The sequence below is a fragment of the Muscardinus avellanarius genome (assembly GCF_963383645.1).
Source record: "Muscardinus avellanarius genome assembly, chromosome: 12".
NCBI classification, from domain to species: domain Eukaryota; kingdom Metazoa; phylum Chordata; class Mammalia; order Rodentia; family Gliridae; genus Muscardinus; species Muscardinus avellanarius.
In genome coordinates, this window is record NC_137798.1 from 94,382,770 (window position 1) to 94,405,754 (window position 22,985).

Genomic DNA, 22,985 nt, shown 5'->3' on the forward strand with positions numbered 1-22,985 from the left:
TATTTTTTAATCTTTATTTTGAAACAGGGTCTTACTGAGTTGCAAAGGGCATTACTAAATAGCTGAGGCTGTCCTCGAACTGCAATCCTCCCGTCTCAGCCTCCAGAATGCTGGGATTACAAGGGTGCACCACCATGCCCGGCTAGTCTTTATTTTTAAAACAGGGTCTCACTTAGTTGCAAAGGGCCTCGCTAAGTAGCTAAGGCTGTCCTCGAACTGTGATCCTTCCGTCTCAGCCTCCAGAATGCTGGGATTACACGCGTGCACCACCATGCCCGGCTGGAGATGTGTTTCCCAGGGAAAAAGCACTGTCGGCTGTGTTTCTTGTGACCCAGGATGTCACTAGGGCATGTCGTTAGAAACACCAACTCATAAAGGCCGGGGTGAGCGCCCCTCGTTTCCAGGCTTGGACAGTCTCCCAGGACGTCCTCCTGGGCGCCGTGGTTCTTCCTGCAGAAACGGGTTTCTATCGGTGAGGAAGGAAGGGCGCGCTCCAGGCCTACTAAGGCTCCATAGCAGAAGTCACATTTCCCCATCTTTCTAAACTGCCGGCTTCTGTGACCCCAGAGGCCGCCGTCGGAAGGCGGCGTGGCACGGGCGGCAGGGTGCTGGGGTCCAGGTGACAGGGGGACAGGGGAGGACGCGGCCCGGCCTGGCTCCCAGCGCATGCGCGGCTCGGACGCGGCTCGGCGACGCGGCTCCCGCGACCCCTGGCGGTGGCCGGCGGGACCGCAGCGCGAGCTTGGGGCCGGAGCAGTGAGTCCTGGCTAGCCCGCCAGCCCCAGGTCAGAACGTGTGGCTGGAGGCCTGGCAGGCCTTTGCATCTGCCTTGAGTTTCAAAGTGTCCTACTGTGAAGACGCTCGAGGGCTGTCAACACTGTTTAGGAAAAGGTGTTTTTCCTAAACCTCCTGCGGTGTCTACACTGGCTCTGGCTCTGAGGGCCACTAAACCAGAAGGCGCCTCACAGGACCCCAAGAGCCTCCTTCGGTCTCGGTCTATCACAGTATCTGCACCTGCAAGCGCCGCCCTTGAGCTGGGGTGTGGGTGCGCAAGCCCTCCTGACCTGGAAACAAACAGGGTCTATCCAGACAGACTGCAGGCTGCGGAGGGTTGAGGGGCAAGGGCTCAGAGGCTGCGCAGGAGGGACGTGTAGATGCTGTGCGTGTTATTAATAACTTAGTACTGTCACCTCAGAAACCAGCACAAGGCCACTCCATAAACATGAGTCCTGTCCGTCTGGAGAGGCTGCACGGCCAGGGCTGCAGGAGGAGGCCCCGCCAGGCCGCCCGCAGCTCGCTGTCTTCCAGACCTTCCCAGCCACCCTCAACCACGCGGACGCCCTCCTTCTCTACAGAACAGCCTGTGCTCGCTCCCGCCCCCGGCAGAGCGCAGAGCTTTCCAAATATGGAGGCTTCTTTTCATTCCCAAGGCAGCGTGAACATTTGGGGGAAGAAAATGAACACCAGACATGGTTTGGGAGCCACAGAGCCAGAAGCTGGGGTAGTAACAACAGCACTGTACCGGGCGTCAGGGCCCTGGCTTGATTGGTTTCGTGGTACTGGGGATAGAATCCACGGGCATTATACTTCTGGGCTCCACTCCCGGCCCCAATTATTCCCCCCAGAACTAGGGATTGAACCCAGGGGCATTCTACCTCCGAGCTACACCCCAGCCCTATTCTTTATTTTTTATTTGGAAACAGGGTCTCACTAAGTTGTGAAAGGCCTCACTGAGTATCTGAGGCTGGATGAGATCCTCCTGTCTCAGCCTCCCAAGTACTGGGATCACAAGCATGTGTGTCACCACGCCCAGCTTCCCAGCCCAATTCTTTATTCTTTATTTTGAAACAGGGTCTCACTAAGTTACAGAGGGCCTTACAAGTTGTGGAGGCTGGCTGAGAACCCACAATCCTCCATCTCAGCTTCCCAAGTACTAAGATTACAGCATAAACCACCACGCTCAGCTCCTAGCTTTTAAAATAAGAAATGGGTCAGGACAGGTGGTCATTCGCATTGTGGCCAGCTCTGCAGGCGTCTGGGCCCAAGGAGATCCTAGACATTAAGATCCCGAATCCTAAGAATAAAAATCCCTGGTACCAGCACACAAAGCGGCCAGGGCTGTGAGACCCAGAGCATCGCCGGCTTTCCAGGCGGGGAGTTGTGGGAGGCAGGCAGTGGGGGGGGGGGACTCCACCACACACAAGCCCCCCAAAGGTGAGTGTGGGGGAGAGGAGTGGGAGACACGAGTATTTGCTTCATACCAGGCTCAACCCCAAACCCACTTTTGTGTGTGTGTGTGTGTGTGTGTGTGTGTGTGTGTGTGTGTGTGATATACTGGGGATGGAACCCAGAGTCATTCTACTTCCGAGCTACACCCTCAGCCCTATTTTTTATTCTTTATTTTGAAACAGGGTCTCACTGAGTTGCAAACAGCCTCACCTAGGTAGCTGAGGCTGACCTTGAACCTGCGATCCTCCTGTCTCAGCCTCCCAAATGCTGGGATTACAAGCACGCGCCACCACGACCGGCTCCAATCCCACTTTTCATCTAAACCACAGAGGGTCTCAGAAGCCTCTGCAGGCCTTACGTTTGGCTTAAGCGATGTGTTTGCTACTGGAGTGGAGTTTCTCTCCAGCAGTGTCTGCTGCCAGAATGTTAAGGCACAGCCCCGCAGCGGCACCCCTGCATGGCAGGCACTGTGCCTGGGGCCCGTGCGGGGAACAAAGCGAAGGCCCTCGCTCAGGGCCCCGCCCACAGCTGGCGCCCACCTCGCTGCTGACTTAATGGGATTAATTAATTATACAATCCAGTTTGAGAGAAGCAAGTGGCAGATGTGAAATAATTAAATAAAATGAGTGCCAAAGTAGATGGCACTAACTATAAACAGAGGTGGAACCAGAGGCAGGAGCGCCGTGGACCGACGGGGCTGGCGAGGCCTGTGCGGCCGTGGGGACCCCAGGCCGCTGGGTGGAGGGCGGGGCCCAGCGGACACGTGGCCAGCCTCACCAGACTGGACCGTGCTGTCCAGAGGTGTGGAGACACGTGGCCGTGCCTGGGCCTGCTGTGGTTGGCAAGGAGACTCACTGGGAGCCCAGGCTTCGCTCGATAGGGAAAAGATGGGTTTTTTCTTTTTCTTTTTCTTTTCTTTTGCCAGCTTGATTATTTTAACGTGCATTTTCCTGTGGTACATTTATGTTTTTTAACTTTTTTAATACTTTTTTATTTCACCCCCTACTCTTTTCTTTTTAAAACAAAGTCTAAGTCATTGAGGCTAAACGTAAGCCTGCAATCCACCTAATTTTTTTTTTTCTTTTTTTGGTGGTACTGGGAATGGAACCCAGGGTCATTCTACCTCCGAGCTACACCCTTAGCCCTATTTTTTATTATTTATTTTGAAACAGGGTTTTACTGAGTTGGAGCGACACTCTCTAAGTAGCTGAGGCTGTCCACGAACCCAGACCCTCCTGTCTCAGCCTCCCAAGTACTGGGATCACAACATGCGCCACCACACCCGGCTTCCCATGGTGTATTTAAACCTTATCTTGAGCTGGATGTGGTGGTGCATGCTTGTAATCCCAGCATTCGGGAGGCTGAGACAGGAGGACTGTGGTTGGCAGACAGCCTCAACTACTATTAGTGAGACCCTCTGCAACTTAGTGAAACCCTGTTTCAAAATAAAGAATAAAAATAGGGCTGGGGGTGTAGCTCGGAGGTAGAATGTCCCTGGGTTCCATCCCCAGTACAAAATAAATTTTAAAAAAACCTCATCTTGACTTGTCCCAACACTCTGACGACTGTCGACTTTTTGCCTTCACCGCGTGTGAATGTCGCCCTCACTGGGGAAGTTCCTCTGCCACGATGCACACGCGCCTGTGTGTCTCAGGGACTGTAGCCCAGGGGAAGCGATGCGTCACAACCCGCCTCCTTCCCTCCATCAGCCCAGAACCCTGACAGCCAGTCCCGTGTGGGCTGCGCCTTGCCCTCTGCACCCTGCTGCCCTCTGCGTGCGCTTCAGCCAGTCTTCTCCTGCGGGCAGAGAAATCCTCAATCCAGACCAACCAACCAATAGCCAAGAAACCCTCAGGCTGAGCAGTAGCCCCAGGATGCTAGTGGGTCCCTGCACGGCGCCCCCTGGTGGACACATATTTCACCATGGTCAACTCCAATTTCCCATCTTCCACTCCCAAAGACTCTCATCTCTTTAAACATTATTACCTGCCCCGGGCACTAAGCTACAAATTTCACCACCATCTTCTTTCCTTCCTTAGTCACCTTCCCACGCCAACTTCCCAACACACACAGCCCGCCTCCATCGCCTACTATTTCTTTGGCAAATGCCCCTTCATTCTGACTCGCCCGGCCCTGTCCTTGGGCTCTTTGCACTTGGAATCTGGGCTTTGGCCGTACCCTCAGTACCTACCAGGATCCTCTGAGAGCAAAGGATAAAGGGAATTCAATGCACGGCTGTCTGCACTGGGATAAAAGAGACAAGAGAAAAGCAAGCCGGTTCTCCGTCCCAGATCCAGCAACGGCAGGAAGCCACGACCGGAAAGGCAGAGGGGGGAGGCGCAGCTCTGCGAGCCCAGGAGCAGGGCCCTGGCTGAGAGCTAAAGTCACGGAGGGAGGTTGCATCTGACAGGCGCTGACACGATTGCTGCCAGAGGTGCTGCTGGACGCAGAGGGAGAGAGAAATACCTGACTCCTCTCTCCTGGACCCTCCGATTTCCTGCCAGGAACTCCTGCTGGCCAAACCCACACACATCAACGGACTGCTGCAGAGCCGGGCCCCTGCAAGGCAGAGCAGCCTGAGGGAGGGCCCAAGCCAGCAACCCCTCCAGTCGCCTCCCTACATTCTGAAGCCCTTCTAATATATTCTCCGCTCTGTGCCAGAACAATCATTCTTGCTTATAAATTTAATTAAGTCATTCCTCATGCTCAGAACCTGGCAGTGCTTGACAGTTTCCTGGCAGGAAAAAAAAAGAAAAGAGGAGATGTGTCCACCAGACTGATAATGTCAATCAATTCCATGTTCAGGAAGTGGTGTTTCCTTGGACTGTGGCATGTGTCAGGTTTGCTTCAGAACACGGATGAGCTGCTACTCAAAATATTACTGAAGAGCCTGGCGTGGTGGCGCACGCTTGTAATCCCAGTACTTGGGAGGCTGAGACCAGAGGATCGCGATTCGCGGACAGCCTCACCTACTTAGTGAGGCCCTCTGCAACTCAGTGAGACTCAGTTGCAAAATAAAGAATAAAAATAGGGCAGGGGTTGTAGCTTGGAGGTCGAATGCCCCTGGGTTCCATTCCCAGACCCACAAAAAAAAAAAAAAAAAAAAAAAAACTCAGGCTCATAAAGTCTTACTGCTGAATTCTACCCAATGTCTAAAAGGAATTAACACCAATCCTTCAAAAATTCTCCCAGAAACTGGAGGATGAAGGAACACTTCAAAACTCATCTGATAGCTAGCATGGTGGCGCACGCTTGTAATCCCCACGCTTGGGAGGCAGAGACAGGAGGATCGCGCAGGTTTGAGGCCAGCCTCAGCAACTTAGCAAGACCTTATTTCCACATAAAATATAAAGTAAAATAGTGCTGGAGGTGTAGTTCTGAGGTATAATGTCCCTGGGTTAAACAAAAACAAAACCACACTCGATAAACTAGATCTAGAAGAGACCTTCTTCAAGGTGACCAGAGCTGTGAAGAAAAACCCATACTCAATGGTAAAGGCATAAAACTTTCTCCTAAGATAAGATGTCCACTCTGGTCACTTAGTCAACAGTGTCCTGGAGGTACTAGCCAGCACAATTACACCTCAAAAAGAAACAAGACATCCAGATTGGAAAGGAAGAAGTAAAACTGTATTTGTAGATGGCATGATTTTACATACAGAAAACCCTAAAGAAAAATAAGGACCTTCTAGAGCTAATAAATGAGCTCAGGAAGGCTGCAGGACAAAGGCTCAACACACAAAAAAATTTTTTGTATTTCTCTTTTTACATTAGTGTGGTTCTGAGAATTGAACCCAGGAACAGTCTACCTCCAGGCTTCACCACAAGCCCTATTTTAGGGTTTATTTTGAAGCAAGGTCTTATTAAATTGTGGAGGGCCTTGCCAAGTTGCTACGGTTGGATATGAACCTGTGATTCTTCTGTCTCAGCCTCCTAAGTACTGGGGCAATAGGAGGGCACCACCATACCTGGTTCGGTTATTTCTCTTCTCCTTCCTCCCTCCCTCCCTCCCTCCCTCCCTTCCTTCCGTGTGTGTGTGTGTGTGTGTGTGTGTGTGTGTGTGTGTGTGGTGTGGGTGATGAAACCCAGAGGCATTCCACCTATGAGGGACACCCCCGGCTCTATTTTATTCTTTTATTTTGAAACAAGACTTCACTAAATTGCTGAGGCTGACTGTGAGCCTGTGAACCTCCTGTCTTAGCCTCCCAAAGCTGGGATTACAAGTGTGTGTCACCAAACCCAAGCCAGTTGTATTTCTGTAGCAATGAACAATCACAAAATGAAACTGGGAAGCCAATTCTATATATTACATTAAAAATAACAAAATACTTAGAAGACAGTTAACAAAAAGAATATAAAACTTATACAACAAAAAAAAATTATAAAACTTTTTTTTAAATAATGAAAGAAGCCAGGCGTGGCGGTGCACGCTTATAATCCCCGCGCTTGGGAGGCGGAGACAGGAGGATCGCGCAGGTTCGAAGCCAGCCTCTCTGGCTTAAGAGACCGTTTCCAAATAAAAATATAAAAAAATAGGTCTGGGAGTGTAGCCTGGAGGTAGAAGGGCTTCCAGGAACCCCAGTACCACCAAAAGAAAAAACAAAAAACAAAACAAAAATAAATAAATAAATAAATAAATAAATAAATAAATAATGAAAGAAGACATCCCACATTTTCTGGTTAGAAGACTTAATATTGTTAAGATAACAGTAGTCCTCCATCTGATCTACAGATTCAACACAATCCCTATTAAAACTTTTTCCTGCACTAATTTGCAATCTATCCTAAAATTTATATGGAAATGTAAAAGAGTCAAAACAATCTTTAAAAATAATCACAAAATTAGAGTACTCACACTTTTCAAATTCAAACTTATTACGAAGCTACAATAATAAAGGCAGTGTGTAGGGAGGCTCTCAGCAATAGGGAGACCTTGTTTAAAAAAAAATAAAGGCCTAGGCATGTAACTCAGAGGTAGAATGTCTCTGAGTATCACACACAAAAAAGCAAAGGAGCGTGAGAAGACAGCCCAGACTGAGCCCACAGATTCACTAGGAATGCTGAGGTGAGCCGGGGCTTGGGGATGAGAAGTGATTGCAAAGTTTCTTTTTGGGGTGATAAAGGTTGTTCCAAGTTGATTGTAGTGATGGTTATACAACTCCAAATATACTAAAAACCATGGGCATTGTATACGTTAAAAGGTTGAACTTTAAGCCGGGCGTGGTGGCGCACGCTTGTAATCCCTGCGCTCGGGAGGCGGAGACAGGAGGATTGTGCAGGTTCGAAGCCAGCCGCCCTGGCTTAAGAGACCCCGTTTCCAATTTAAAAAAAAAAAAAAAAAACTATAAAATAGGTCTGGGAGTGTAGCCCAGAGGTAGAAAGGCTTCCAGGAACCTCAGTACCACCAAAAGAAAAAAAAAAAAAAAAAAAGGTTGAACTTTATAGCACAGATGTGAATTACATACCAATACCAATAAATCATTAAAAAAAAACCTATAAACATTGCCAGGCATGGCACAAAGAATTTTTTTTAAAAAGGATGATAAATATATATTCCATGCAAATAGTAATCAAAAAAGAAAGGGCACTATAATAATATCTGATAAAATAGGACTTAAATCAAAAAGATAACGATGATATCTTTGTCATTTTTTAGAGCCAAAGAAGGACTTTATATATTAAAAAGGTTTAATACAGCAGGAAGATTAAAAAAAAATTAGATATTTACACACCCAATGACAGACCATCAAAATATGTGAGGCAAAGCCCGACAGAATTTCAGGAAGAAATAAGCAGTTTTAAAATGATAGTTTAAGACTTCAGTAATGGACAGAGCGACCAAGGTAAGTAAGACAGAGAGCACGAGAGCACAGGCCCACTAGAGCTGATGGACGTTCCCAGCCGCTCCACCCGAGGGCCGGCACGCGCCTTCCACGTGGGACAGTGGCCAGGATGGACCCTGTTAGGCCACAGACCAAAATGTGGTACGTGCATACAATGGAAGATTATTCATCCTTTAGAAGGACGAGAATTCCGACACAAACCATAACAAGGATGAACCTCGAAGCTATTACACAAGTGAAACAAGCAGGTCACAAGAATGTAACACCTCATGGGTGCACACACAGATGTTCCAGAGGCAAACTCTTCAAAACAACCACAACACAAACCTTAAATCTGTGTTTCCAGCCAGGCATGGTGGCATGCTTGCAATCTGTGACTTGAGAGGCTGAGATAAGAGGATCGAAGGTCCGCAGCCAACCTCAGCAAATTAGTGAGGCCCTCTGAAACTCGTAAGACTCTGTTTCAAAATAAAAAATAAAATCAGGCTGGAGGTATAGCTTGGAGGTAGAATGCCTCTGGGTTATATCTCCAATAACACACACACACACACACACACACACACACACACACACACACACACTTTTCGAAAATACTTAATGACATGAAAAAGTTTATGTACACATGTACATATATATACATATATAGTAAAAAGAATATAAAACAGTACATATAACAGAATCCAAATTGTGCATAAAATTTTACGTATGTTCATATATGTGTGTATATACACATATAAAACTTTTTTGCAATACTGAGAATTTAATCTACCTCTACCTCTTCATTTTATTTTAATTTTTAATTTTGAGACAGAGTCTTGGTAAGTTGCCCAGGCTGTACGTGAACTTGCAATCTCCCTACCTTAGCTTTCAGACATGGACCACCAAACCCAGAAATATTACAAATTTTAATATATATATATATATATATATATAATTTAATAGTGGTTAACTAGTTTATACTAGTATTGGGAAAAGGTTTTAAAATTTATTAATGTATCAGTATTGGGAAAGAAGGCTGGAGCCAGGAAAGAAGGTTTCTTAACAATTTCACACATTCTGGGGGATAAAACAAAAGGTATAGGCCTGTGTTTGGAGACAGGATGGCTCTCCCTCCTGCCCCAAATCCAGCTGGAGAGATAGCAGAAGCAGAGCCAGGGGGTGGGGGGCTGGAGATAAGGGGGTAGCATATCTCCAGATCAAAGGACCTGCCTAGGACTTGGGCGGATAAAAACACTCAGTAAACTGGAGTTCTTTGGCATTTTCATTCGAATTGCCCCCCTGTGCCCCGCTCTGGCACAGGGCTGTAACTATCTCTATATTTCTATCTTTTTAATAAACTTCTTTAAATCTTCAGCAACTGTCCAAGCCATGAATATTTATTCTTAGCTTAGGACAAGAACCCACGGTTTTTCTGTTTGTCTGTTTGTGTGGTGATGGGGGAATTACTTCTCCCCACACACACACACACTACGCACATTTCACCCCTGCAACATAGCTGAAGTTCAATGTGGTATCTGATTTGTGTATAAATAACTTTAAATAACTATAAATGTGTATATATAATATAAACATGTAAATATTTATATTTTTCTTTATTTTCCAAATAGTCTATCCTAAGCACACTATTGATCATAAATGTCTCCCCACCATACCCCGGGGATTGAACCCAAGGGCATTCTGTCTCTGAGATATACCCGCAGCCCTTTTAATTTTTTATTTCTAAACAGGGTCTGGCTAAGTTTCTGAGTCTGACCTGGAACCTGGGATCCTCCCACCTCAGCCTCCCAAATTCTGGGATTACAGGATTCCACCCAGTGTTGTCCTGAACACAAATTCGGCCCCTCCCACTGCAGGAAGGCGGGCCTGCAGGCCCCAAGCTCACAGGACAATCTGGAAATACTTTTTTTGACCCGGAAACTCTTAAAGCTGAACTGTGGGCTTCCTGAGGAGCAGCACAAAGACCGGCTGAGAGGGGGCTCGTCACAACCCCGAGCACAACATGAGCAGCTGGAAACCACCTCCAAGTCCCAAACCAGAGGCTTTCAGTTAAATAGACCATGCCTCTCCGTACAACGAGAAGGCACACAGTTCTTAAAAATTAGAGAAATGTATTGTGGTGGGAAATATTTATGATCTCTAGTGAAGTGAAAACACAGGTCAGAAAGCAATATATATAGTAAAACCCCTTTTTATTAAAAATATAGTCTCACGTACGGTAAGTGTAGGAAAGCTGTGGGAGGAGAGCACTCAGGTGCTGACAGCACCGGCCTCTGGGGAGCTGGCAGAGGGTATTTTATGTTCTTTAACTTACTTACATGTCTGGATTTTATAGACATACGTGTGCGATCGACATTAAGAACAATAAAACATCAGTGCGGGGGAAGGGACAAGAGACCAACCCAGAGACAACCGGAGCACCACTGGCCACCCAAGCAAAGATGGATGCCAGGCAGGGCCTTCCTGGACAGTCCGGGGGATGTGGGTGTGGGGCACGTGCTGGAGTGGGGAGGCTGGGGCTGGGGCTGGGGTGGAGGCTGGCCCAGACCTCAGCATGGTGACCCATTGACCTCTACTCATATATTTCCAAGCACCTTCCTGTTTCGTCTTACTTAGTCCTCTCGGCACTCTTGGAAGAGTACTGTTGACCCCCCTGTGTAGATTTTACTTAGAAATCACAGAATTGCATCAGAATGGAGCAGGTTGTCTGAGAGCAGGGCTCATCTGTCAGCAAGCAGGGATGCCCTCCAGCCACCCAGTTGGATGGGAACAGACTCCGTCACTGGAGCTGATGTGTGTTTGGTCCCTTTATCACAGAAGGTACACACCAGGGCCACTGAGAAAGGCCGTCCCTAGGAAGTCACGCCAAGCAGCTCCCACAGGCCCAGCTGCAGAAGGACACCTCTTGTCCAGCAGCTCTGACCCCCGCAGGGAGAACACCACCTGTGGCCGCTGAGCGCCCCAGAGGTTCCCTCAACCTGTATCCCAGCTGAGCCCTCCACTCACTGGCTGCCCCAATATCCCAGAAGCTGCGGAGTTTCTCCATTCTTCCTTCCCATCCCCGGTTTCTCCACTTAGGTTAGAGAGATGGGAGGAAGGGGTGGAGGGCGAGGTCACCTCAGCAGCTCTCTGAGGACAGGAGCAGCCTGAACATGGGCCCCTCAGGACAGTGGGCGATGCCAGGCTCTCACAAGCACCCCCAGTTGCTAGGGAAGGACTCTGTGTGACCCACACACACTCAGTATGTTACTCACAGGCGCAGAAAGCACATCTGTCCATGACAGACAAGAAGGAAAGGCTCCCAACATCTCCCAGCTTACAAGACAGGCGTCTGGGCAGGAATCCAAGCAAGGAAAGCTTCATGAACACGAGGAGTCCCTGAGAGCCAGTTACGTGCCAGACTCTGCCACCTCCGAATGGGAGAATCCTCGTTGCGGGGGCTCCAGAGGAGAGAAGGAGGAGGACCCGGGGCGAGCCAAAGGAGGGCAGGTTCGAGCCCAGTGCGGCTCTCTCCCTGAGGAAAGCTTCCCTGGCCAAGGGAGCCCCAGGTCATGTGCCCACGGGCAGCCATTAGGACCCAGGGCTCTGGAGCCCGATGCTGTCCCGCCTGGGTCCCTCTGCCACCCGCAGCATCACCGGCTCCGAACCGCCTCGTGGGACCAGTCCCGCTCAGCCTCTCCCTTACTGCAGCACTGCCGCCAGGCTTGTCTGCCCTCCCTGGGCCTCAGTTTCCTCGTCTGCCAAATGTTCAGAATAATGTGCCAAGCTGGGCCTGGTGGCGCACCCCAGTAATTTCAGTGCCTGGGAGGCCGAGATAGGAAAATCATAAGCTCAAGGACAGCCTCAGCAACCAAGAAAGACTTTTTCAAAACAAAAAATAATAAAAAGGACTGAGGTTGAAGCTCAGAGGAAGACTGGCCATGGGTTCGATCCCCAGAACCACACACACACACACACACACACACACACACACACACACAAACACGATGCTCACCCTGCGGGTCGTCGCAGGACTGAATGGGCACCCCCAAAAGGCCAGAGTGCCTGTGCAGGGCAACCCCCATACACGCTGGCCACTGAGGCACACTGGTGACCTCACCCAGGCTCCGTTCTCGTGTGTAAACACGGGCTTTGGAGGAGAGACGGGAAGGCCCACCGCGGGCTGGCCCACAGGAGGGCCTCAGTAACCGAAGGACCGAAGGCGGCCACCCTGCCGGCGGCCGAGCGCCAGCCAGGCCCGAGAGCAGGCCTGTGGGATCGAGGGCACGTCTGGCTCTGGCTGAATCCCCGCTCCTGTCAGCCCTCGGTCACCACAAGGTCAGTCTTCTGGGTGACCCTAGGAAGCATGCAGGTCACGCTGCCGCTTACAGAGTGTGCAGGCAACTGGGGGGCATGCCACCCAAGGGCAGCTGCCCCCCGGCTCCAAATGGTCTTGCTTGGGGGATAAGCAGACACCTCTTTCCTTCTTTCCGAAGATGCCAGAAAACCAAATAGTTAAGTGAAATGAATGGTCTCGATTTTGAAATATTAACAACTAATTTGAAACTGCTGGGAACACTGAGCTGGGGAAGCCAGCCCCGTCTCAGGCAGCGGCAGGCCAGCGTGCAGCCTCTGATGTTAGGGTGCCTTGTACCCCCCACTCATGGACTCCCCTATCTGCAGCATCTCCATGAAAACTCTCTAGCATGTTCCTTGGCAAAGATAAAGGTAAGACCAAAGCCTCTTGAGGGCCTCAAGGGATGCCTGTCTGGGCATCTCCATGAATTGGGCTGCCAATCCTTCTGTTATTATAAGTCACTTCTAAATCCCCAACTTTCACAAAATGTGTGTGTGTGTGTGTGTGTGTGTGTGTGTGTTGCGCGCACGCACGCACGTGCTAGGGATTGAAGCCAGGGACATTCTGTCTCTGAGCTACACCCCTAGCCTTTTTATTTTTTATTTGGAAATGGGGGGTCTCACCAAGTTTCTGAGGCTGGCCTCAAACCTGCAATCCTCCTGTCTCAGCCTCCCAAGTACTGGAATTACAGGCATGTGCTACCATCCCCAGCTAACATTTATCTCTTTTTTTTTTTTTTTCTTTTGGTGGTACTGGGGTTCCTGGAAGCCCTTCTACCTCCGGGCTACACTCCCAGACCTATTTTTACATTTTTCATTTTGGAAACAGGGTCTCCTAAGCCAGCGCGCGCGGCTGGCTTCGAACCTGCGCGATCCTCCTGTCTCCGCCTCCCAAGCGCGGGGATTACAAGCGTGCGCCACCATGCCCGGCAACATTTATCTCTTAATCTGATATTTACATGAATCTCACCAGGTGCCAGGCACCATTTTAAGCACTGTATAAGCACTATCATGTAATCCTATAACCCACGGAGACCTTGGTCAATGGGGAAACGGAGGTAGAAGTTCACGGAGCCTCCACGAGGTCCACGAGCGTGAAACGAGCCGGGAACCGGGCCGGGCCAGTGGCTCAGGCCGATGCTCAGAACCAGTCTACACTGGCTGTTCCCTCTCGGACCCTTCCTCGCCCTGTACACATGTGAGTCGCTCTAACCTACGGAAGTCAGAGACGAGTCGGAGCCGGTGTCTCAGGAGCCAGCCCGCTGTTAACCGCATCTCACCCAGGGCAGACTTGGGGACAAGCCCCCGTCCTGCTGGCACGGCAACCACCAGACTGCGCTGACAGGGCCACCTGCAGGCAGCTGGCCTCCACGCTCCCGTCTCAGAGCCAACACAAAGGCCCAGAGCCACCGCGGGCCTCAACCAAAGACCAAGTGCCAGCTCTGATCCACCGGGCCCCGGGTCGGCCAGGTGCCGAGAAATCACCGGATGAAGCTTTGCTCTCATTTCAGAATATAACGTACGGGCATCTGTGCGTGTGCACACAGCTCCCAGCAGCCAAAGGGACGTGGGAGGCTGGGTGAGCACCAGAGAGCAAAGAAGGGCCGGGACACATCTGGGCAGATGCACACAGCATGGGCAGATGCAAAGATGCTCGCAGGGCCCCGAGACAGCCTCGGAGGATGGGGCCCATTAAGGCGCGCACGGGCCGTCAAGGACAATGGCCTCTCATCCCAGCCCACCGGGACATTTAGAAGACTAGATGAACCTGGCAGTCCTTGAGGCGCCCCAGGAAACTGGGCAATCATCAAGCCTGTCACAAAGCCCTTAAGAAGTATGCCTCGGCCGGGCGTGGTGGCGCACGCTTGTAATCCCCGCGCTTGGGAGGCAGAGACAGGAGGATCGCGCAGGTTCGAAGCCAGCCGCACGCGCTGGCTTAGGAGACCCTGTTTCCAAATAAAAAATGTAAAAAAAGTAGGTCTGGGAGTGTAGCCCGGAGGTAGAAGGGCTTCCAGGAACTCCAGTACCACCACCAAAAAAAATAAAAAAGAAGTATGCCTCGGGCCAGGCCTTTGTTCAGCTCTGCACAGGACACTGAGTCAGACAGGCCGGTCCACCTGCAGCCCAACCCGGGGCTACAGTGCTGGCGGCACATGCGTGGTCAGCCTGCAGCTGCCTGCAGCCACGCCCCCAGGTCCCAGCAGGCCCTGTGCCAGCCACAGGCGCCACCGGGCATGACCTGGACAGCAGGTGGCGGAGGCAGAGAGCTGCTGCCCACTGTCCACATCTTGCTGTGGCCTTGGGAAGTCCAGGTCCAAGTGTCCCTCCTGGACCTGGAAGCCTGCCCGGCCGGCCGGCCTAGGAAAACCTCTCCAGCCTCCCCAGACATGTTACCCATCCCTGACCTTTACTTTTGCTGCTGGTTTGGAGCTGTCATCGTTCAGTATCACTTAATGAGCACGGAGGATGCGCCAGGGACTGTATTAAATGCTCTACATACATCTGACTTCACCGTCTTCACAGCCGCGAGATGAATGTGGTAACGCCCACTGCACAGGAGGGGCTGGCCGCTTGGGACAGTAGGATGTCAGATGCCACGTGTGTCCTGTCTTCCTGTCCTTTTTCTTCCCTGGGGAACTGCATCCTCCTACACTACATTACAAGCTCCTTTCTGGCAGCAGAGATGTTTACACCATCTTCTACCCAGTCAACCGGAGGGTTGATCATCACTGTGGTTGCCATGTATCAACTGATTGGCCTTAATTAACCCAGTGGTGACAGTAATCAATAAAAGTGTGGTTGGCCACATGGGCAGCCGACCACACGACATGCATCCCTGGACATGCTGCGCTGTAACTTAATTACCAAAAAAGTCCCTCGTTAAGTTGCATATCAATTATCAAGAAGCCTGGCCGGGAGGCTTCTCCTCCGTTCCCTTCAGAGATAATGAAGATCCGAGGGAACGGTCTGCTTTAGGTTGCCCGGATGCACAGTGGGGTCAACCGGGCAGCGCCCGGGGGACTACCCGAGACTCACGGGAAGGCTCTGCTGTCTACGAAGGACGGGACGGCGGGGGACAAACTCAGGCCTCACCTTTGGTGGCGAAGGCTTCCGCCATCAACCGTAACCTGTACGGAGCGACGGCTGTCAGCGGCAGGTCATCGAGGCCCACCCGGGCGTAAATGTTCAGAGCTTCTTTAAAATCTCCCTCCACGTAATTCAACTTGGCCATGATCAGATTGGATTCTTGTAGGAATTCTGACTAGAAGGAAAAGGAGAGAGAAAAACATTTTCCTACAATACTGTGCGCAACGCTCCCTCCGGGCCCAGCCATCTGTTACCATGAAACCCCGTAGTCCCCATGTGAAAATCTCTGCATGAATGTTTGTAGCAAGATTATTCACAATAGCCAAAAAATGCAAACAGCCCAAATGTCCATCGAGATGTGGTCTAGCAACCAGGCACAGTGGCAGACACCTGTGATCCCAGTACTTGGGAGGCTGGTTAGAGGCAGGTTAGAGCCCAACCACAAAAAATTAGCAAGATCCTATTTGAGAAAAAAAAAAAATAAAAAGGGCTGGGGTAAAAAAAAAAAAAAAAGTAGAAAGACCCTGGGTTCAATCCCTAGTACTCCCCACACATTAAAAAAAATATGGTTGCCGGGCATGGTGGCGCACGCTTGTAATCCCCGTGCTTGGGAGGCTGAGACAGGAGGATCACACAGGTTCAAAGCCAGCCTCAGCAACTTAGTGAGACCCTGTTTCCAAAATGATATAAGAAAGGTCTGGGAGTATAGCCCAGAGGTAGAAAGCCTCTGGGTTCCACCCCCAGTACCACAAAAAAAAAAAAAGTGGTCTCACCATAAAATATTTAGCCTTAATGAAAAATAAAGTGTTTCATGTATGTATGCTATAACACAGATCAACCCCTAAAGCATTATCCCAAGTAAAAAATCCAGTCCCAAAAGGCCACACACAGAACAGTCAGATGTATAGAACTGGAGAGCAGACAGGGTGTGCCTAGGGCTGGGGGCTGGGGAAGGTCTACTAATGGTTACGAAGTTTCTTTGGGTTGCTGAAAGTGTTCTAGAATGGACTGTGGTGATGGCTGCACAAATTCATGAATATACTAAAGGCCGCTGAACTGTCCATGTGACATGGGTGAATTGTATAGCATGGAGTTATATCTCAATAAAGCTGTTGTGAAAAGCTCAACCAAACCCAAACCCCGCATGTCACGTCAGGCCCTCGCCGGCTGGGCCTGAAGGTACACTGCCGGAGCTAAGCTCGAGCAACGGGAACACAGAGGCCTGGCACCGGGGCACCGCGGAGGCATTAGGCCGGAGCCCAGATAACCCAAGGCGGGCTTCCAGCAGGGTGCGAGTCAGGCCTTGCTTTCTCACCAACGGCCAGATTTCCTACGAGCCACTCAAGCCTGTGAAGCTGAGGTTAATCAGCTCGGTCTCCTGTCTGAAGGCCGAGGGCTGTGGCAGCCCTGAGGGGTCACCTTCCTCCCTGTAGCCCTGCCCCCACCTAGTCAGCTGGGGAAAGAAGAGGTGCCACAGCCACGAGGCCGGGGAGCAGCCATCTCCTCTCAGCTCTCCCAGGCCTCGGCGGGAGCTCAGACCACAGAGGTGGGCGCCCCAGCTAAGGGACACGCTGCCCTCTGTATCCTCTGATTTTTTTTTTTTTTTAAACAGGGTCTCTTAAGCCAGCACGACTAGCTTCGAACCTGCGCGATCCTCCTGTCTCTGCCTCCCAAGCGTGGGGATTACAAGCGTGCGCCACCACGCCCGGCTATCCTGCAGCTTTGACGGGACAGGGCACAGGTGACCAGGCACAGCACAGGGAGCAGCCTGCTGGCCTCGGTGCCGGCAAGTCTAGGGAGGAGTAGAGATGGCAGGGAGGAGGGCAGGATGTACAGAGTGGACGGAAGCAGAGAAGGCTGCGCGGCGTGGGGCTGAGCGACACAAGGACTCTGAATTCTCTCTGGAGATGGAGAAAGAGCGACAGTAGGAAAACACCACAGAAGGGATCTTGTACCCACGTGGGGAAAGGCACCCGCGTGGCTCCTCTGAGAGCTTCCCAGGGGCCTGGCCATGGCGTCCCTCCTTCCCCAAGCTCCCGCTCTCAAAGGCACCGGCTTAGGCTGATTACAAGGAGAGGTCCACTTTGAGAAGACAGAAGAGTCCTGGAGATGGGCACTGTGACGGTGGCACCATGCGGATGCACTTAATGCCCCTGGGCTGGATGCTTAGGAATGGCCAACGTGGCCGATTATAGCCAGTCTCAGTAGCTCACACCCATAAACCCAGTGCTTGAGACAGAAGGAATGCAAATTAGAGGTCAGAGCGCAAAAATTCAGCAAGACCCCATTTCTAAATACAAAAAAACACAAAAAACAAAAAACAAAAAACAGGGCTGAGGTTGTATCTCAGAGGGAAATACTGGGTTCAATCCCTGGTACCACGAAAAAAATTAATTTCATGTTATGTATATTTTACAAGAAAAGTCAATTCTGAAAAAGGAAACTGATGGGCCACATGGAAAGTCAGCTTGGTAAAATTTCAGCGCAGAGGCACAGGATGGACACTGGGAGGGCGGGCCTTGAGGAGAGAGGGAACAGTCGGCGTGCCGCTCGCTGCCCTGCCAGTGGAGGGCCAGCAGCCCCAGTGTGGACCGAGCCACAGGCTGCCTGGCCCGAGACGGGACAGTTCTGCTGCCCTGAATCGGAGCCGGCCTCCTGCCTCTCAGGGCGGGCTCCCCCCGAGATGCTGGCTCCCTCTGCCTCCAGCCTGTCACTGGACACACACTGGACTCAAGGTCCAAGAAAGAGGAAGAGCGGCTCTGAGGAAGCTGTGTGACTAGAACATTCTTTACCAGCTGGGGAAGCTAAAAACCAGAAACAAGAGAACCTCTTAGGCAGAAGTAATGCAACAGCAGTAAACAACAGGTGTAAAAACTGCCACGCCTGAGCTTCAGAACCGTCCTGAGCCGGGCACGGTGTACACGCTTATCATCCCCACGCTTGGGAGGCGGAGACAGGAGGATCGCACAGGTTCGAAGCCAGCCGCACTGGCTTAGGAGACCCTGTTTCCAAAAATAAAAAAAATAGGTCTGGGAGTGTAGCCCGGATATAGAAGGGCTTCCAGGAACCCCAGTACCACCAAAAAAAAAAAAAAAAAAAATCAAAAAAAAGAATGCAGACTCGCAGGGAAGGGACGGGCATGGGGGTGAAGTCTGAGGAGGAGGGGCAGAGAGAGAGGCTGGGCACCAGCGGCTGTCTCCCAAAGTGACCTCAGACAGCAGTGAAGGCCAGACTTGTGTGGGGGCCAGGAAGTGTGAGCTAATGGGGAGGGGAGGAGGGGATGGGCCAGGGAAGACAGGGAAGGAAGGCGAGTGAGAGGGATGGGGCTGGGATGGGGCTGGTGCCAACAGAGAGCAGATAAGCATGGGTGCTCCTGAGCTGTCCTGTGGGGGGACGAGGGTCCCGCTCAGGCAGGGGAGCACCCTGGGCCACAGTGGCCTGTTAAGAGTCAGGAGCCATGTGACTTGGGCAGGGACTGCACACATGACACTCATGACTAACTTCTCACTTCCCAGAGCAGGCAAAGGGTCAGGCAAGCTCTGGACCCTACGTGGGGCTTTATTGCAAGCACCTGGGAGACTGGTGCCTTTAATCAGGAGGGTGTACCACTGAAGACTCTCATCAGAGAGCCCCGCAGGGCTCAGCCAGCCAGGGGCTCACACACTGATTGCACAGGTTGCTGGCCTGCTGAGACAGGTCACGACATTGTGCAGATGCCAAACACACCCAGCTCATCCCGTGTCCTTCCCAGCCACACGCCATCCAGAGGAGACAGCACCAGCATCCTCCACTGCCCCTCTTCCTCCCAGGGCCCACAGTACCTTGAGGTTCCCCCGGTCCAGGGCAGCGGTCAGGTGCTTGCGGACCTCGGTCAGCGGGGGCCTAGGGCCGCGGGGGCTAGCCCCCTGCCTCAGAGGGTGCTCCTTCAGGTACTGCTCCAGCTTTGACTCCCCAAGGAGAAGTTCTGCCATGTCATCTACAAGACAAAGGGAGACACTGAACGGGAGCAGGGGTCAGTCTGTGTGCTGGCAAGCCCCTAGGACCCAGGGGTGCTGCGCTCCAAGGCTCCAGGCCCCTGGCCAGACCCTTCCGGACCCTCATGACCTCGGCTGGGGTCTAAGCGTGCCCCGTCTTATGGCGACCCCTGTTCAAGTGTAAGGGATGTTCCACCGTGTTGGCTCAAGTTCCCAGTCATTCCTCTGCCACACATTTACTGACTCCAGAAAGACTGCTGCATATTAACAGGGAGAGTTCAAAGTCAGGAGAAAGAGGGCAAAGATGTCTCATGATCTTATGACTCGTGCACAACCCAGTGTGGCCAGTGTGGTGGTGCACACTAGTAATCCCAGTGCTTGAGAGGATGAGACCAGAGGATCGCGGGTTTGCAGCCAGCCGCAGCTACTTAGCGAGGCTCTCAGCAACTCAGTAAGGCCCTGTTCAAAATAGAGAATAAAATAGGGGTGAGGATGTAGCTCAGAGGTAGCATGCCCCTGGGTTCAATCTTCAGCACCCCCCCAAAAAAAAGGAAATAAAAAAACCCAGTGTGATTTATTTCTAAGAGCAGGTGGTGAGTTCTCCTGGTTCCTCAGGCCTCTGCAGCCCTGTGCACAAGCAGGAGTGTTAATAAAGTCAGATTCTTCTCTCCTCCCCCCAGTACTCTGGACTGAACCCAGGGCAAGTGCTCTACCCACAGATATTTAAAAAAATGTTTTTAATTTTTAATTTGGAGACAGCTAAATTGCCTAGGCTGGCCTTGAACTTGAATTGTCTTGTCTTGGACGAGGCTGCTGGGATTTCAGGCATGTGCCAATGAGCCCAGAGGTCCAGTCAGATCCTGAAAGTGGGTTTCTACCAAGATGAGCTGACTGCCTATGGTCTTCTGTGTAAAGGTGGAAACTATGCAAACAATGACCTTTGGGACTGTTTGTAGGAAGTTCTGACTCCGGAGAGTAGACCTACTCATGGTGGTCATAGTTTTGTTGATGTCTACATTGGTTTGATAATCGTAGAATAAAAAGCGCACCCCAGGACCAACTTTATATATACATTTTATATATAAAATCAGTTTAAAAGTCTAATAGGCTATATCTCAAGTCCATTATAGCAATTACTGCTGGGATGAAGTGACCACAACTAGCTGGTGGCCAAAATGGACGTTAGCTTTGTCTTTATTTAATCCTGGTCCTAGAAAAGAGAGCAGATTTGCTTGCTTAAGTACACATTCTAAAATTAATTTAGTCAAGCTGAGTGTGATGTACTTGAGAGGCTGACACAGGAGTGTCACAGGTTCAAGGCCCCTCGGCAACTTAGTTAGACCCAGTTCTAAAATAAAAAAGAAAATAGGGCTGGGGTTATATCTAAAGAGACAGACCGCAGACACACCTGAGTTCAATCCTAGTACCACACACACAAAAGAAATCAAAGAATCACTGAGAACCCACTGAGATGCCAGGCGATCAGCCCACCAAAGGCCCAGGGCTCTTTCTACATCTTGGCAGCAGTGGGTGAGTCCGCAGGCCTCAGGGAGCTCTGTGTGTGGGGAGCTACAATCATCTTTAGAGACAAGACTGGGAGGAGCCAGCTAACGCCAGAACGGGGCTGAGTTAAGTTACTGAACTGAGAGCTCTTTAGATGCCCAAGAGGCCAAACGTCCTACGAGAAGGACAGGAGGGACAGTGTCCACACCGGAGTACAGCGCAGCGATGGCTGCAGAAGGCTCAGGGCCACGGGGCCAGCGCGGGCGGTGGCGCCGGCCAGAACACCAGCCAGGAGGAGAGCAACGGGGAACAGCCCCAGAAACACAAGCCCTTCCTGAGAAACAAAATCTTTTAAATGTTTTCTGAAGCTAAAGTGTATTTTACACTGAGAGTGAATCGCAATTCAAACTTGCCACATTCCAGGCAGTCATGTATGATTGGCTATTGGCTATCCTACTGGACAAGAATGTGATCACAGTTCACAGATTATATCTAAATATTTATCTCTATATTTGTCTATAACCCTATAAAGATAGCTAAAATAATTACCATCTAGTGTAAACAACAGGACTATCTGAATAATAGGATTGGGGATAAATGCCCAGCACAGCAAAAAAAAAAAAAAAAAAACAAAAAAAAAAAAAAAAAACCTCTTATCTTTATAGTTTTAATTATTTATATTGAGAGGAATCATTTTACAATATGTTCATTTATTTATTTATTTTGCAGTACTGGGGATTAATCCCAGGGGTGTTCTACCACTGGGCCATATCCCTAGTCCTTTTTATTTTTTATTTTGAGACAGGGTGTTGCTAATTTGTCCTTTGAACTTGTGATCCTCCTGCCTCAGCCTCCCTAGTACTGGGATCACAAGCACATACCATTATGCCCTGCTTTATATTGCTTTTAGGAAAAAAAAAAAAACTATAACTCTCTCTAAAAGCTGGGAGTTTAGCCGGGCGCGGTGGCGCACACTTGTAATCCCTGCACTTGGGAGGTGGAGACAGCAGGATCACGCAGGTTCAAAGCTAGCCGCGCTGGCTTAATAGACCCTGTTTCCAAATTTTAAAAAGTATAAAAATAGGTCTGGGAGTGTAGCCCGGAGGTAGAAGGGTTTCCAGGAACCCCAGTACCACCAAAAGAAAGAAAGAAAGAAAAAAAAAGCTGGGAGTTTAGCCGGGTATGGCAATGCACACTTGTAATCCTGCATTTGGGAGGTTGAGACAGGAGGATCGCGGTTTGCAGCCAGCCTTATTGCTACGTAGCAAGGTCCTTTGCAACTCAGTGAGACCCTGTTCCATAATAAAAAAAAAAAAAATTAGGGCTGGGATCTAGGTGTGGTGTTGCACACTTGTAATCCCACAAAAACAAAACAAAACAAAAACTAAGGAAGCTTTCCATCCCTTGGGTTTCTGTGATCTCCTGATCTCTGGGGAGTGGGATGGGCCCTGGAGAAGGCCCCATTGAGAGAGACAGAGGATTTCCTCAGAATCAGGAGACAGTCCCAGCCAGGCCCCCATCTCTCAGGATCAGTCCATGTGGACTCTCAGGAAGGTGCGCACAGCCCAGCGGGGTTGGGGAGGAGACAAAGAGTCCAGCCACCAGGAGCATGGCAGGAACACATCCTCGAGTTGGGATCTGTGCAGAAAGCGCTTCCAGGTGGAGGAGCAGAATGTGCAAAGGCACCGGGCCCCTTGGGGGCCCCAAGCAGTCTGTCGGAGACACACGCGAGCTAGCGTGCTGGGGAGGACCAGGGGACACTGGGGTCTCTTCCAGGTGAGTGAGGATTGCAGAAGGGGCTGTACATGCTGAGCAAAAAGCTTACAATGTAACTTGTAATTTAGCATGCTGGCTAAAACACAAATTTTGAAATTTTTCACATTTCTAGGCTCCAATTTAATCTTCCAGTAAATTATGTTTTGTGGGGGTTTTTGGTTGTTGTTATTGTTTGTTCCCCTTCAAAAAAGGTAAATTCCCTTCCATTCACTCTCCCAACCAGGAGGGCAGAGATAAAAACA

The 22,985-nt window shown here is 50.5% G+C and overlaps 1 protein-coding gene across 4 annotated transcripts in view; it reads right to left on the bottom strand.

The window, feature by feature from the left end:
• TTC7B (tetratricopeptide repeat domain 7B) overlaps positions 1–22,985 on the bottom strand; it is a gene marked incomplete at both ends in the record, with an annotated part of 236,690 nt that overhangs the window by 196,431 nt on the left and 17,274 nt on the right. For all 4 annotated transcript variants that reach the window (XM_080707808.1, XM_080707806.1, XM_080707805.1 and 1 more), the window contains 2 exons: positions 15,497–15,665; positions 19,312–19,466. In XM_080707808.1, the coding sequence (XP_080563934.1) occupies positions 15,497–15,665; positions 19,312–19,466 (324 nt within the window). The remainder of the gene's footprint in view (positions 1–15,496; positions 15,666–19,311; positions 19,467–22,985) is intronic.